The sequence below is a fragment of the Limulus polyphemus genome, unplaced genomic scaffold, assembly GCF_000517525.1.
Source record: "Limulus polyphemus unplaced genomic scaffold, Limulus_polyphemus-2.1.2 Scaffold168, whole genome shotgun sequence".
Classification (NCBI taxonomy): Eukaryota; Metazoa; Arthropoda; class Merostomata; order Xiphosura; family Limulidae; genus Limulus; species Limulus polyphemus.
This window is the reverse complement of record NW_013665778.1, coordinates 145,749-159,392: the sequence shown is the minus strand read 5'-3', so window position 1 is coordinate 159,392 and position 13,644 is coordinate 145,749. Positions and strand designations below refer to the sequence as shown.

Genomic DNA, 13,644 nt, shown 5'->3' with positions numbered 1-13,644 from the left:
TAAACAACAACAGTAGGCTAATTTGGAAAAGCTTATGAAGTTGTTTTCACTTCAAATCGAGTGCCAACTGTCGTTAAGTCGTGCCTCAATCACAGGTCTGTGATCCACATAAGGGACAAGGTAGTGATGTTCATCTCGTGGAGGCTGATATAAAGTTCTTTGACCATAAGCTGACCAACAGAAAATGTGGAAGTCATCGACATAGCGGCTGTTTGCAACAGTAGGAGGAAGCTGTTTAGTAATAGCATTGATCTTAATACTCAAAAGTGTGGCACTCAAGCCACAGCTCTGAGGGATTCCAACTTCTTGTGTGAAGGAACGGGACAGGGGCGAACCCACACCGACATGGAAACTCATCAAGTAAAGGTTACAAATAAAAATGAGTAAATGGCCACGCAACCCATAGGAGTGGAAGTCCACCAGCTTAAATGGATGATTATATTAATAGATATGATCAGCCATGAAAAGAAAGTGGCAATCGTTCAGCCCTTGACTTGATGGGAAAGAAGGCAAGGGAAGAGAAAGAAGTGTTGGAAAGGTGCAAAAGGCACTCCCCAAGGGTGTCAGTGATGTCCCGAATATCAGCATATTGTGATCCGAGAGCAAACGCTCCACAGAATGACCCCTCCCATCAACATCACCACCCATTAAAGTTTCCCAAGATGAATAAGGGAGATGGTGACTGTTTAATAAGATCATCAAGGTCCACTTGATCATAATCCTCTCCTGGTGACAGGTAAAGAAAAACTATAATCGCACAACCCATGTATGGCAACAGACTCCATTGGCATAGTAGGTGGCAGAGAAGCATGGTGGGGGGAATACTGTCAACCAACAGTGCCACACCTCCAGGAACTCGTCGATTACACAACCTGTCATTTCTGTACAAGGAAAATCGCCGAAAGGTGACAGCATCGGTAGGTCAAAGGAATGTTTCCTGTAAGGAGAGACACACAGGACAATAAGAATCAATCAAGACCTTAATATCATCTAAATTAGTATGGAAGCCTCAACAGTTCCACTGTATGAAAGTGGCAACTCGATGGAGAGTCTTTTTTTGTTTACGATCACGACGTTTTTGTTATTAGAAAGAGGTCCATCGACCTCCATGGCTTCCATCCTGGGTGGTGTGGGCAGGTTTCTATCAGACGAAGCAGATTCCAGTGATTGAGTGCGAGACCGAATAATGATCCTGCACCGAGGGACTAATGGAGAGGGGCCCGAGCATTCTCTGGATGCTGCGTTGGGGATAGAGACAGGAGGATAAGTGGATTTGATAACTCATGTATTGATGGAGGACAAAAACTGATGAGAGACTGTGCAAGATTTGGAAAGGTCTGTCTGCACCCCTACTGTGGCAGTGGAACAAAGTGCAACAGCATATGTTTGTATATAATAATCACTCGATCACGAATGTTTTCTGAAACAAACAAGTCCTATCAGAATTATGTAACTGGTTTTAGTTTAAATTTAAGTGTAATTAACTTATAATATTAAACAGGCTTGTCTTTTCCTAAGATAACATGTCCCAGAAAGTCAGCATAGGTTCAATATATTGTTTACGGCGCTATGTCGTGTCGGAACAGTAGTGATCTTTACATATTTCAATTTCAAAATGTTTGGGTTATACAAAATATCAGAATTAACCTTACAAGTATGCACTGTAGCATGAAGTCATACATTTAATAAACTTGCCCCATAATATTAGCAAGCAAATGGGTGCACTTGAGGTATTATATAAAATGGTCAACACCACCGTTTAATTTTTAAAAAATTGTATACTTTGAATACTGTGCTATGTTGAGATATTATAGCGTTTATACAGAGTTTTACCATTATTGTACTATTTATCAGCCATTTTCTTGAAGGAGAAAATTAACCTTAAGACGTAATTTTGTAAAGAAAGAGTAAGAAATATTAAGTATTTAGGCACATTTTATATCATTAAACTACGAGTTTTGGCATTATTACCAACTTTTATCAAAATGATACGTTTTATTAAGCCTGAAAATCTAATAAGATTCTTATTTATATTTTTGTAACACTATTTTCTCCACAACTCCTCTAATAGTAAGGTAAGAGGTATTTTACTTTGTTAGGGATCTTTGTTTTTCCAACCCCAACGTATAGGAGTGCAGTCCTGTATTCGGGATCAAATCAAAAATGTGTTATTTAGAACATGTTTAACAGTTTTTTTTATAGTATTGTGTGTTTAACGTAAACAGAAGATATGTTAACACGAGGGATGTGAAAGGAATAACAAAGACGAGCGTAGAGCGAATTTTATTTGACGACAGTTTAAACCTTGCTATGACTCAGCCCATATTTCTTTTCATCTTCTGTCTGTCAGCTGATGCGACTACGAACGCAGTTTTTCTTTCGGCACACTAGAGGTGCTGGGGATAAAGAACAGAGTAAAAGCGAACTGTCTTGTGAATTCCGTACACACGCCTAATATAGCCTGTAAGAAATAATAGCACTAGTCTATACACTTGATGATGTCATTCTAAGTCTCTCACTTTTTCATAGACGGTCAAAATAAACATGTGCAGCTTTGGTTTAACGCTCAGATAAGAAAAACAAAACCTATTTATCAGACTGTAAATTAGAGTCATCCTCTTCTGTACATTTTTACCAGCATACATACATACATACATATATATAAAAACTGTGGTTTAGATAGATATTTACCTGCATATCTAATTATACTGTAACATAACAGAGATGCTAGTTTATTATGTAGAAAAGCAGCGACCATCTTTCCTTTATTACAAGTGTGAATTATCTTGCTTAAATGTTTAGGTGCCAATGCTGAAGTGATTGTTTAACACAGAGTATGCTACTTCCATAGTAACTGTATGGAAAACCTAGGGTATAAAATAGATGAAATAACTTGAATAAAGATTCACTGTATGGAGTCAATCCACGTGGACTAAAACCTCAGAAAAGCTTGCTGTATTAATTTATTTGCGAGTTATTTGAATACGTCACACACACAATATAGTTAAAAACCACCATATGTATATACGAGAGTACTTGGCATTTGAAATGTTATGACTGCATAATTTTCAATCATTTAATTCATATTTTATTTACTGAATTGCTGGTAGGACACTGTTCGTAAAAAGTAAATGAACAAGGATCACTGCTCTGACTAAATTTATTTTATTGTTTGCTTGGTTCGGTTTTTTCTTTGGAAGGTTGGGGGTTGTGAAAACATTAAAGTTTAGCTTATAGCTGTGAACACTGGATGAAGAGAATCCCGTTTCTATTAATGATAACAGTTAATTTTTTTATACTGGTTTGAGATCGCCCATAAATACTGATGAGGCCGCAATAATCATTGATTAACTATTTATACTGATCAGATAACCGATGGCTTTTGTTTACTGTTTACGAAGTACGTTTGTTATTTTTGACAATGTTTTCTGGTGACAGGAGAGTTTAGGAAATTATCCTAAATCTTCTCATTAGTCTAAATATTTTACTCGAAGTGTTATTTAAGATAATTTATTTGTCATTTCACTATGTGTGTACTGAACATTGTATAGAACGTATACTTGAGTTTCATATAACGTGTTAACGAGATATGGCGTTTTTAGAATCAACATTTTCGATGCTTACTCATCACAAGATTATTTAATGAATAATTCTGTATAAACCTACATTCCCACAATCTTATTAAGGTAAACCTAAGAACAAAGATCTAAAAAGTTGATTATTTAGATTATATTGTTTTCTTTTATCAATTAAGGAAATTGAGCCCCCCAGTTGCACAGCGGAATATCTGCGGATTTACAAAGCTAGAGACCGGGTTTCGATACCCGTGGTTGGCAGAGCACAGATAGCCCATTGCGTAGCTTTGTGCTTAACTTCAAACAAACAATTGGGAAAATTGAACTTAATTTAGTCTTAAGAATATGACCTCTCTTATGTTGACATCTCTAGAAAACAATTAATTTGATCAGTCGATAGTAGTGATTTATGTTTAGAGTAAATAATTTGTAATTTAAGGACAACCAATGAAGTTGTCATCATTACATTGCAGTTTATTTCGTTTCAAGTTCCTGAAAGTATTATACGTAACCATACTTTTTTTGCATTTATTTTAGTGCGTAAGCTTCTTAATTCATCTTACCTTGTTTATAATTATTGCATTTCGTTGAATCGTTATCCAGGTAATAGAGTTTCCCAGAATCAGGACAGTGATTTATCTTTAATACTTCTCAATACCTCTTCCAACCAAGCTCTTCCAGATGTGGTCCAAACGCCATCTTCTCGTCTTTTGTCGAATACCTTGGTGGAGTTGCCGTTTGAAGCATGGATACACGAAACCGGGTCCATTCTACGAGAAATCAGTGCAGAATTTGAACAAAACTGGAATCAGGTGAGAAAGATACAAGCAGTATTTAGATTGAGTAAAACGTTTGCTGCGATACATTTTGTTTATAAATATCGGAGAGTGCGCTAACACTATGTAGTGATGGCACAGACGCCCGTACTAAAGCAATATAAAAGTCATCTGGATTTCCTCCTTTATAAGTTATCAGAAGCTAGATATCAAGAGCTACCTGGCATAGTTGTTTTTTCACCGGTGTATATGCCGCTTTTCAGCTATCCAGAGCGTCCCAAAGTAAAAAAACAGGCGAATAGCCAAAACAGAGATATCTTATTTTTGTTCATCATCATCTTTCTTCAACAAGCCTAGCGCCTATCTAGTTCTAGCAGTAACTATAATTTTATCATCATTTGATAGGGTAAAACAGTCTTCACGATCTCGGACTACCCATTTCATTATTATAATTACATACAAAATATTTAAAAAAATCATAATTCTAGTGTAAACGATGTTATTACTCCTTAAAGTTAGTTTTTTTTACATAAATCTGGTGTTCCTTTGAAAAGTTTAAGTATAGGGTAAAACAGGAATTACCAGCCGATAATGAATGAGCATTAGATGACTAACATGTAGAATACTATATACTTTGTACATTATACAATTGGCATCCTTAGGGAGCCAATCCGTATATTATGTACAATTAATAAAAATATTTTGTAAGTGTAAAGTAATGTAGGAATGGCAGTGCCAAATAGAACGCAAACATGAATATAGGGATGATACAACTATATATATAGACCATGCCTACATGACTTTCAATACCAAAATTTAATGTTAAACTGTAAAATGCGTCAGTACAAAATGGTTACGAGGTGGGTCAAATCGACCGATCTTGTAACGAGAGAGTCTGATAACTAAGACATGTTTTGACTCAACATGGTTTTCCTTGTACGCAAGGCCTAGGATCATAGTTACGCTACATTGAGCCTATCCTGAAATGACCATGATATTATGATAAACAAATTGCATACTAACAGTCAAGAATATATAATTTCCAACTGCAATAATATTCAAGTCAGATATGCAATTTACAGTGTAGCATTAAATTTTAATATTGAGGGTCATGAGGGTATGGCCTATGTATAGCTGTATCATCCCTATATTCTTGTTTGCATTATTTATGGCACTGCCATCCCTACATCATTTTACATCTACTAAATGTTTTTTTCATATTACTTGTATATCTTAATATAGCAAAATTACATATACACCGTGTAAAATTCAAATAAGACTTCTTCATTTACCAATTTTTCACGTAATTCCTGACTGTTACGTATTTCACGACTTAACTAAAACAATTTATTTTACCAACAGCTTTGTAAAATAGCAGCAAGTGGTAAATTTAGTAATTTTTATTAATCTTCAGCTATAAGAAATCACTTTCTCATCTCTGATAATAATTCACTTTTTTCATTTAAAAGTTTAGTACTCAAATATAGGACTTAATAGATTTTTTGCATTAACCGTCGTCCTTTCTTAATCTAGTGGGTTTATTGGTTTACTTGGAAGTAAAGAAAAGTGATTAATTTATGTAATGAAACTTTTAACCTTAAAAAAAAATCATATTTTAGACTATAAATTACACAGTCTCGTTAATAGCCTAGAATAAATGTATTTATTCATCTTAAAAATTTGTTTGTTTGTAATTAAGCACAAAGCTACACAATGGCTATCTGTGCTCTACCCACCAGGAGTATCGAAACCCGGATTTTAGCGTTGTAAGTCCGCAGACATACCGCTGTGCCACTGGGTGGTGTCAAAATGTGTGAAAAGCATACAAATACATATGAAATTAGTTTATCAAACTCTCATTCTGCCTTTAAGTTCCGTTTATTTATTTTTTTTTAAAGTGAAAAAAAATTTTGTAATATGACATACAGCATCCTGTAATATTACATATACAGCATCCTTTTATGCACCTGCAAGATAGCAGGTTAACAACTGCAGATAAAAGTTGACTGAATCATCATTTCCTTTTAGGAATTAGACTATGTTGTCATTTTCGGTTAAAATTTTAGGAAATGATAAGAATTTCTAGGTAAAAAGTTTTAAAACAATCGATAAGCCTAACACTTGGCCTGTTTAGTTTAGTTGTTTTTTTTTAAGCAAAGTCACACTGATCTGTCTCGCAGGGAAACGAACTTCGGATTTTAGCTTTATGAGTCCAACTTACCGCTGTCTCATCGGGAGACACACGTGGCCTGAATCGTTTATTCAAAAAAGAAAAATGTGTGTGTGTGTGTGTGTGTGTGTCCGTCCGGTGGCTTCTTTTAGTATGCTTATTTATAGCCCCCTCCCCACTGGCACAGCGGAATGTCTGCGGACTTATACCTCTAGAAACTGGGTTTCGATAGCCGTGGTGGGCAGAGCACAGATAGCCCTTTGTGTAGCTTTGTGCTTAATAACAAACAACAACAGCTTATTTAAAACCCATATCGAGTCGTCTTTAGGGTACGATTCCCCAAAGTTAAATTAACACGTGTAAACAAAAGTAATAAGCACAATTTCTTAAAAAGATTTTCTCCCGGTTGTAGTATTCAAAATTTAAGGCTACCTTTACGCCGGATGAATATTAACACAGTATTCAGGTCATAGACAGTTCACAAAACAGAACAGATATATTTGTTTATTTAGTCTCCCAGGTTCGCATGTAACTGTAGTCAGTAACATTAACACAGTATTCAGGTCATAGACAGTTCACAAAACAGAACAGATACATTTGTTTATTTAGTCTCCCAGGTTCACAAAACAGAACAGATACATTTGTTTAGTTAGTCTCCCAGGTTCGCATGTAACTGTAGTCAGTAATATTAACACAGTATTCAGGTCATAGACAGTTCACAAAACAGAACAGATATATTTGTTTATTTAGTCTCCCAGGTTCGCATGTAACTGTAGTCAGTAATATTAACACACTATTCAGGTCATATACAGTTCACAAAACAGAACAGATATATTTGTTTATTTAGTCTCCTAAGTTTGCATGTAACTGTAGTCAGTAAGCGCTGGGCGATCTTTATTGGCAGAAAATCGTTATTCCTTCCTGAAGATTATTTATTGCTACACAAAATTAATCCCTTTATTTAGTCACGGTTCTGACTGAGTGAATAATCGCCGACGGCTAAAAAGCAATAGGTTAGTATTATTTATAATACCTAATTAATAGGCCGTATTAAGCGATGCTTCAGTAAGGCTTATATTACACGTATCTTATAAATATAAAGCCGTCTTGAATGGACTAATGTGAGGAATTTCATCAATATGTAGCCTTCGTATTAATACAAGTTTAATATGTCTCAGTCAACATTGTCAAACCTTAAAGTTCGCCTCTGTTTCTTTTTTTTTTATTTTATAAAGTTAGTAATCGTTTTCATTTTTACTGTATCACAAGTGAGCATTTATTTCAATGTAGTCGACGAGGGGTGGGTGGGGTGTAAATGATTAGCGTCATAGGGATCGGAAGTTCCATGGTTCGAACACCCGATATGCTGCAGAATACGCTTCGCGCACTTTCAGTTATAGGCGCGTTATGAACGTGGCGATTCCACTATTCAATCGTGTATGCGGCAGGGACTGCTGACTAGTTGTTCGCTTTTTTTCAGGTAAGCAGTTTTAAATTAGGAACGGCTATGCTTGGATATACTTGTGCAATTATGTTATATATATGTGTGTCGCATAAAGTACTGTTCATGTTGAAAATAGCAAACGTCTTTCTTGATGGCGGTATTCCTTGTAGTAAAGTTTGTTTGTTTGTTCGTTTGTAGTTAAGCACAAAGCTACATAAAGGGCTATCTGTGCTCTGCCCAACACGGGTATCGAAACCCGGTTTATAGCGTTGTAAGTTCGCAGACAGACCGCTGTGCCACTGGGGGGGGGGGGGCTCCTTGTAGTAAAAAGCGTTATGCAACAGTTTTAATTTTTGAACTCTCAAGTCAAAATTATTGGGACCTAGGTTACGAAAACGTTGCTTCTAAGGAGCACTGTCAAAACATGGTTTTTTATCCAATTAATCGACAAACAGGTAAACATTCTCAGTCAACATTCACGCGTTTTTATCCATGCATTTAGGATGTTTTAAATTCTTGAATATTAGCCAAGAATTGAATAAATGGATGTACGAGAGACGAAAAAATTGCAAGAAAACAGTTCCTCTAGTAACAACAAATAATTGTTTCTAAATACTTATAATAATGTAAAAATATTTATTATTATTAGGCTTATGGTCTTGAAGGCATGCAGGTGAAACAAATATTATTCATTTCATGTTTATATTTGTGTATAAACACAAGGAAATAAACAAAAATAAATTTAGATACAACTCTCAGAAAATTGTTATAAATGAATTCCTATGTTCTATTTGTTTACATTATTGTTAGCAATAGAGCAAGTGCATCCATATGGATTTGTTGATCCAATTTTTACATTAATATTCACTTCTACTAGCCCACATTAACGTTTTCATCACGGGCTGGATCTTGGGTAAATTTTACTTTATATATATGATACACATGCTAAGAACTTAAAACATTAGATTCTGTTTCTGTTTTCGTAGGGAGTGTGCGAGGGAAATGGCGTCTTTCGTTATTGGTTGAACCGTATCTTCTCCTGGCTACAAAGAAACCAAAGATTAGAAACAGTTAGATGTTGGCATCGATATTACTCCAGTGGTGACAGATCACGTCTGGACATGTGACCTATGAACTATTCTAAATATATATTAAATCTATTAACTGATAAGCAGGAAAGGCTACAGTACATTCTTTATTGAAAATCGAATTTACAGCTGAATGGTTCATTGCTCAAATTTTGTGACAATTTGCCACGTTTTACATCCCAGGCATATCCTGGAAGACTACATTTCACACGTTAAAATAAACTATCGAACTCCGTTCTCAAGCCCGATGTGTGGTTCTGTTCACCACGAAGATGTTGTGTTTGCAGCATATACAAGTTTGTCAAAGACACTCTATTCTTTATTTGCCGGACAAATGAATCATTTATTCACAGCTACATGATAGCTGTGCGATATAAATGGAACTGAAAGAAAGACGAGGAGCAATTTATACACGTATTAGAAACAATTTAATCTCCAGTAAGAGTTCTGCAAAGTAGTGACGCTATAGTCGTTTTTATGGAAAAGTACTACCAAATCACTTTAATGCGGCATTTGGTCTCAGTTTCAGACATGTTTGTTATTTCACTCAAGCCAAAGTATTGTATTTATTGTATACAGTGTTACATTGGTAATTACTCTTGGGGTGTTCACTCAGATGTTAAATGTTTTATAAGTATGATATTAGTGGTGTTTGAAGATAAAGACATGTTGGTTTTTGCAATAAAAGTAAGGAATTATCTATTTAATAAATTGCGGCTTCTAAATTCTCAGTCATAATATGTACTTCTGACAATTTTCAATAATCAGGTTTTATTTTTTTGGTTGTTTTTAGTAATATTAAACGTAGATATGTTCATCTATACCTTGCTAGCTATTTCATATATTAATATCTAGTCCTTGTTTATTTTGTTATAACGTGATCAAACTTTTCATTTTTATTGTTTTTCCCCCTTTTGTTTGTGAATAAAAATTTAAGTATCTAATTAAAAGACTATGTTGATACGTCATTTATGACACTCGCACGCTTTTAGTTTTTTAGCTTTCTTTGATAAACATCAGAAACTATTTTAGTAGACAGAAATATCTTGAAAGATTACAATAAATCGGTAATGCGAATCGTAAATCACATACCGAAGCAATTTCTTTTGATTCACTGAAATCAAACTGTTTTACAGATTTATTGTTATGTAATTTCCTTGAATTAAATATATTGATTTCATTATTGCAGTAGAGACTTGTAGTTTTAAGAGTTGGAATAGTTAGAATGATGAGAAAACATCCGGGCTGTCGTGAATATTAGCTTCAAATCAATGCTAATTGTATGGATAATGTAGAAAATCTAGTAAAAGAAATATATCGGGGAAGTAATAATAATAATGTCTTGATCTTACGGGAATTGGTTTAACATATCTCATAATAAAACACCACGTATTTCTTTTAGTATAATTGTGTAGCAGTTTTTACGTGATGTGTGAAACTATCTGGACGTTTCCTTATCTGGTTGACGTGCAGTGTTAAACAAATTTCCTGTTGAACACTAGCTAAACCAATGAGAAATTTTCACCTATTCAACTTTTTAAATATTTTGTTTTAATTGCTGTTATGTCTTTGGTTTTTTTATATATGAGAAAGTGATGTGAACCCCTTTTTAAAGATTATATGATAATAATTATTTATACTACCATCAGTATAAGCTTCGACTGATTACGGCATGGCCTGATGCTTATGGAGCTCTACTTGCAATCTGTGGATCACAGGATCAAAACCCGTCGCCTTACGTACTTGCCCTTTCAGCCGTGGGAGTGTTATAATGTGACTGTCAATCCCAGTATTTGTTGGTAAAGATTAGTCTAAGCGTTGGCAGCTGGCGGCGTTTAGTGTATTACTTAGATTAAGGGATGGCTATATCAGATAATTCTAGATTAGTTTTACGCGAAACTCCATAAATGAACTGTAAGCTTAAGTTGTTTTATCGATTTAGTAATTAGTTTTTTCGTAACATGCTACTCGGAGTTTTTCAGAGTTGATCTCATGTGTTGTGATATGCAAGCTAGTTAGTCAAAGCATTAACACCGAAATTTGAAATGATCTCGATTATCTGACCTTCACTATGCAAAAAGTCAAACGTTATTAGTTACATGGGTTATGTAAGTATGGCATATGAAGTATCAGCGAGAAGAGATTTTTTGTGTTGGCGATGTATTTTATTGTTAAAACTAATACTATCAATTTCCAAAAACTTCTCAGAGTTGAAATATGAAGAATAACCGCCATAAACTTTAAGTAATTAGCCAAAAAAGCAAATTAAGTGGAAGTTCGATTTAGAAAAGTCCTGTAATTGTTATAAGATTTGTGTATGTCACTTTCGAGAATATTAAAGTTTTTAATGAAAAAAAAAAAAAAACTGTCAAACCACAATGTTAGTAATTTGCCAAAGATTGGCTATTTGACATATATACATGTGCGCGTGCGTCTACTCATACCATGTTTTATGCTCTTATTTTCCTTATAAATTTTCATATAGACATTTTAAGGTATCAGTATTTAGAGTTGTATTTTCAAACTTCAGTTGATATATAAAACATCGTAAAACATTTAAGTTTTGTTTAAACCAATTTCGTAGTTTGCTTATTTAACCATAGTAATGTGCCGTGCCAAAACCAGTTCTCCATAACTTACCAGAAATACAGAACAACTAATGAAATCATGCATTTTAATTGCAATAAGTAGATATAGTATATTTAATTAACTTTACTCATTACTGGGTTGATTTTTATTTTTTGGTGTAAGTAAGGTAGCTTGCTCTGATCTGAAGTTAATATCAATTAATTCGCTTTTCGATTTGATCCAGCTCTTGTTAACAAATACAAAAGCTTCCTGGATTCGTTTTGGTAAGATTCTCGGTATTTAAAACGATTTTAACACTTTTTAAAAATGAAATTCAAAAATGTGCGATCTTATGAAAAAATATTTATACAAATTTTCCAGATACTTTTGTAAGTTTCAAATACTGTTTCATGCATTTCATAATTGATCTTTTAATAAAAAAAAAAATTTCGGATTTTTCAGCTTGCATATATTTTCTGTTTCTTTTTATATTTCTTTTATATTTTCAGTGGAATAACGTTAAAATAATTATAGCAAGGCAATAATCACATGGTTAATACGGGAGTTCCGAAATTATTTGTTAGATTCCTACAAATATTTAGTAGTCGAATTCCTCTTCAAGAATAAATCAGTTAACGAAAAGATGTTCTTCATCAAACAAGCTGTCCCGCAATTCAGTCACATGACACCACAACCGTTCGAAGTTACGACAGGTTAGTTACATGAAACAAACGGACGGGATTTAAGCAATACGAAACAACCATATTATTCCTCGTTTTTCCAGATTTCCAACTAACACTTCTAATTTCCTATATGCGCTTGTTATTAGTCATCTAAGTCGTTGTTGTTTTAATTTCTATTTTTTTTTCTGGAATTTTTTGTATCTGTTTATATTAATTTAATTCTCACCCTGCGAGTTCAACTCGTGGGTATTCACGTTTTTCTCATTTAACCCCTTTTATTAACCATATCTTCAACTATTTTGTTGCTTTTCTTTTATAAATGTTGAAAAATAAAATCAAGCACAGCACTTAAATACCCTTAGAATGAAATAGAACCCAAACTATCGGAGGTTTTCTACAGTAAAAAGTTTCGACTATTTTACTGTAATATTTCGATTTGATTTCAAGCTCAGATTGACCTAAGACAAACGCACTGTACAGGAACCTCGAAGTGCGTGGGTTATTTTCTGTTTTATCGAATTGGATTAATATTAACTACTAAAAAAAAAGATAGCTACACTGCAATTAAAACTCAAGTTTCCGACTTATTTTTTCATACCGTTTACTACCGCTAGGGTCCAAATATTATGCAATTACGTTTTTGCATTAACAGACAGTAATATATTTCTCAATGAAAATAGAAAAAATAACAAGCTTCCATTTCTATCGTGATTGGTCAGTAAAACAACTCATTTACTCAAGTTTACAGAAAATGTCACAGATACAGGTAAATGCCTGGACTACAGATGAAACAGTAAAAAGAGAAGATGTCAGACTCCAGATTAATCAAGATCTGTAATTCTTAAGATATTATTAAGTTTCTCATCAAAATGGATAGTCTGAACACTTGAAAAAGGAAATAAAAAAGAAGATCACCACATATTAGAAGATGAAATTTACTGAAAATACTAATTGGTAATCAGTGACTAACAAAAACAACAACTAATAATTCACATCAGGTGATCGAATAAGGCAGCTAACCATGACAAAGACTGGAATCTGACCGCAAAAACCTCTGCTATAAGTACATCATGATTCAGTAACTTTGTAAATAAAACTTTTAAACGTTGTATTTACGTAAAAAAAGATGTTATTACTGTAAATGAATGTGGTGAAATTACGTCAACATTAAATAGCGTGCCCCAAATATTGGAATATTTTTATTAAACCAATTTTCATATTTTTTAAATGATCATACACGGGTAAGAGTTCCATATGGCACCCCCCACTCAATTTTAAAAAAAAAATTCATCAAAGTAATATTTATCATATTAATAGTATGATCTGATAATTTTAATATA

The 13,644-nt window shown here is 33.9% G+C and overlaps 1 protein-coding gene across 3 annotated transcripts in view; it reads left to right on the top strand.

The window, feature by feature from the left end:
• Nucleotides 1–9,787, top strand: part of LOC111084914 — a 31,117-nt gene extending 21,330 nt beyond the window's left edge. For 2 of the 3 annotated variants that reach the window (XM_022381493.1, XM_022381492.1), the window contains exons 3-4: nt 4,179–4,387; nt 8,952–9,787. In XM_022381493.1, the coding sequence (XP_022237201.1) occupies nt 4,179–4,387; nt 8,952–9,092 (350 nt within the window). In that variant the 3' untranslated portion in view covers nt 9,093–9,787. The remainder of the gene's footprint in view (nt 1–4,178; nt 4,388–8,951) is intronic. The other variant, XM_022381494.1, reaches the window with a different exon arrangement.
• Nucleotides 9,788–13,644: the final 3,857 nt, after the last annotated feature.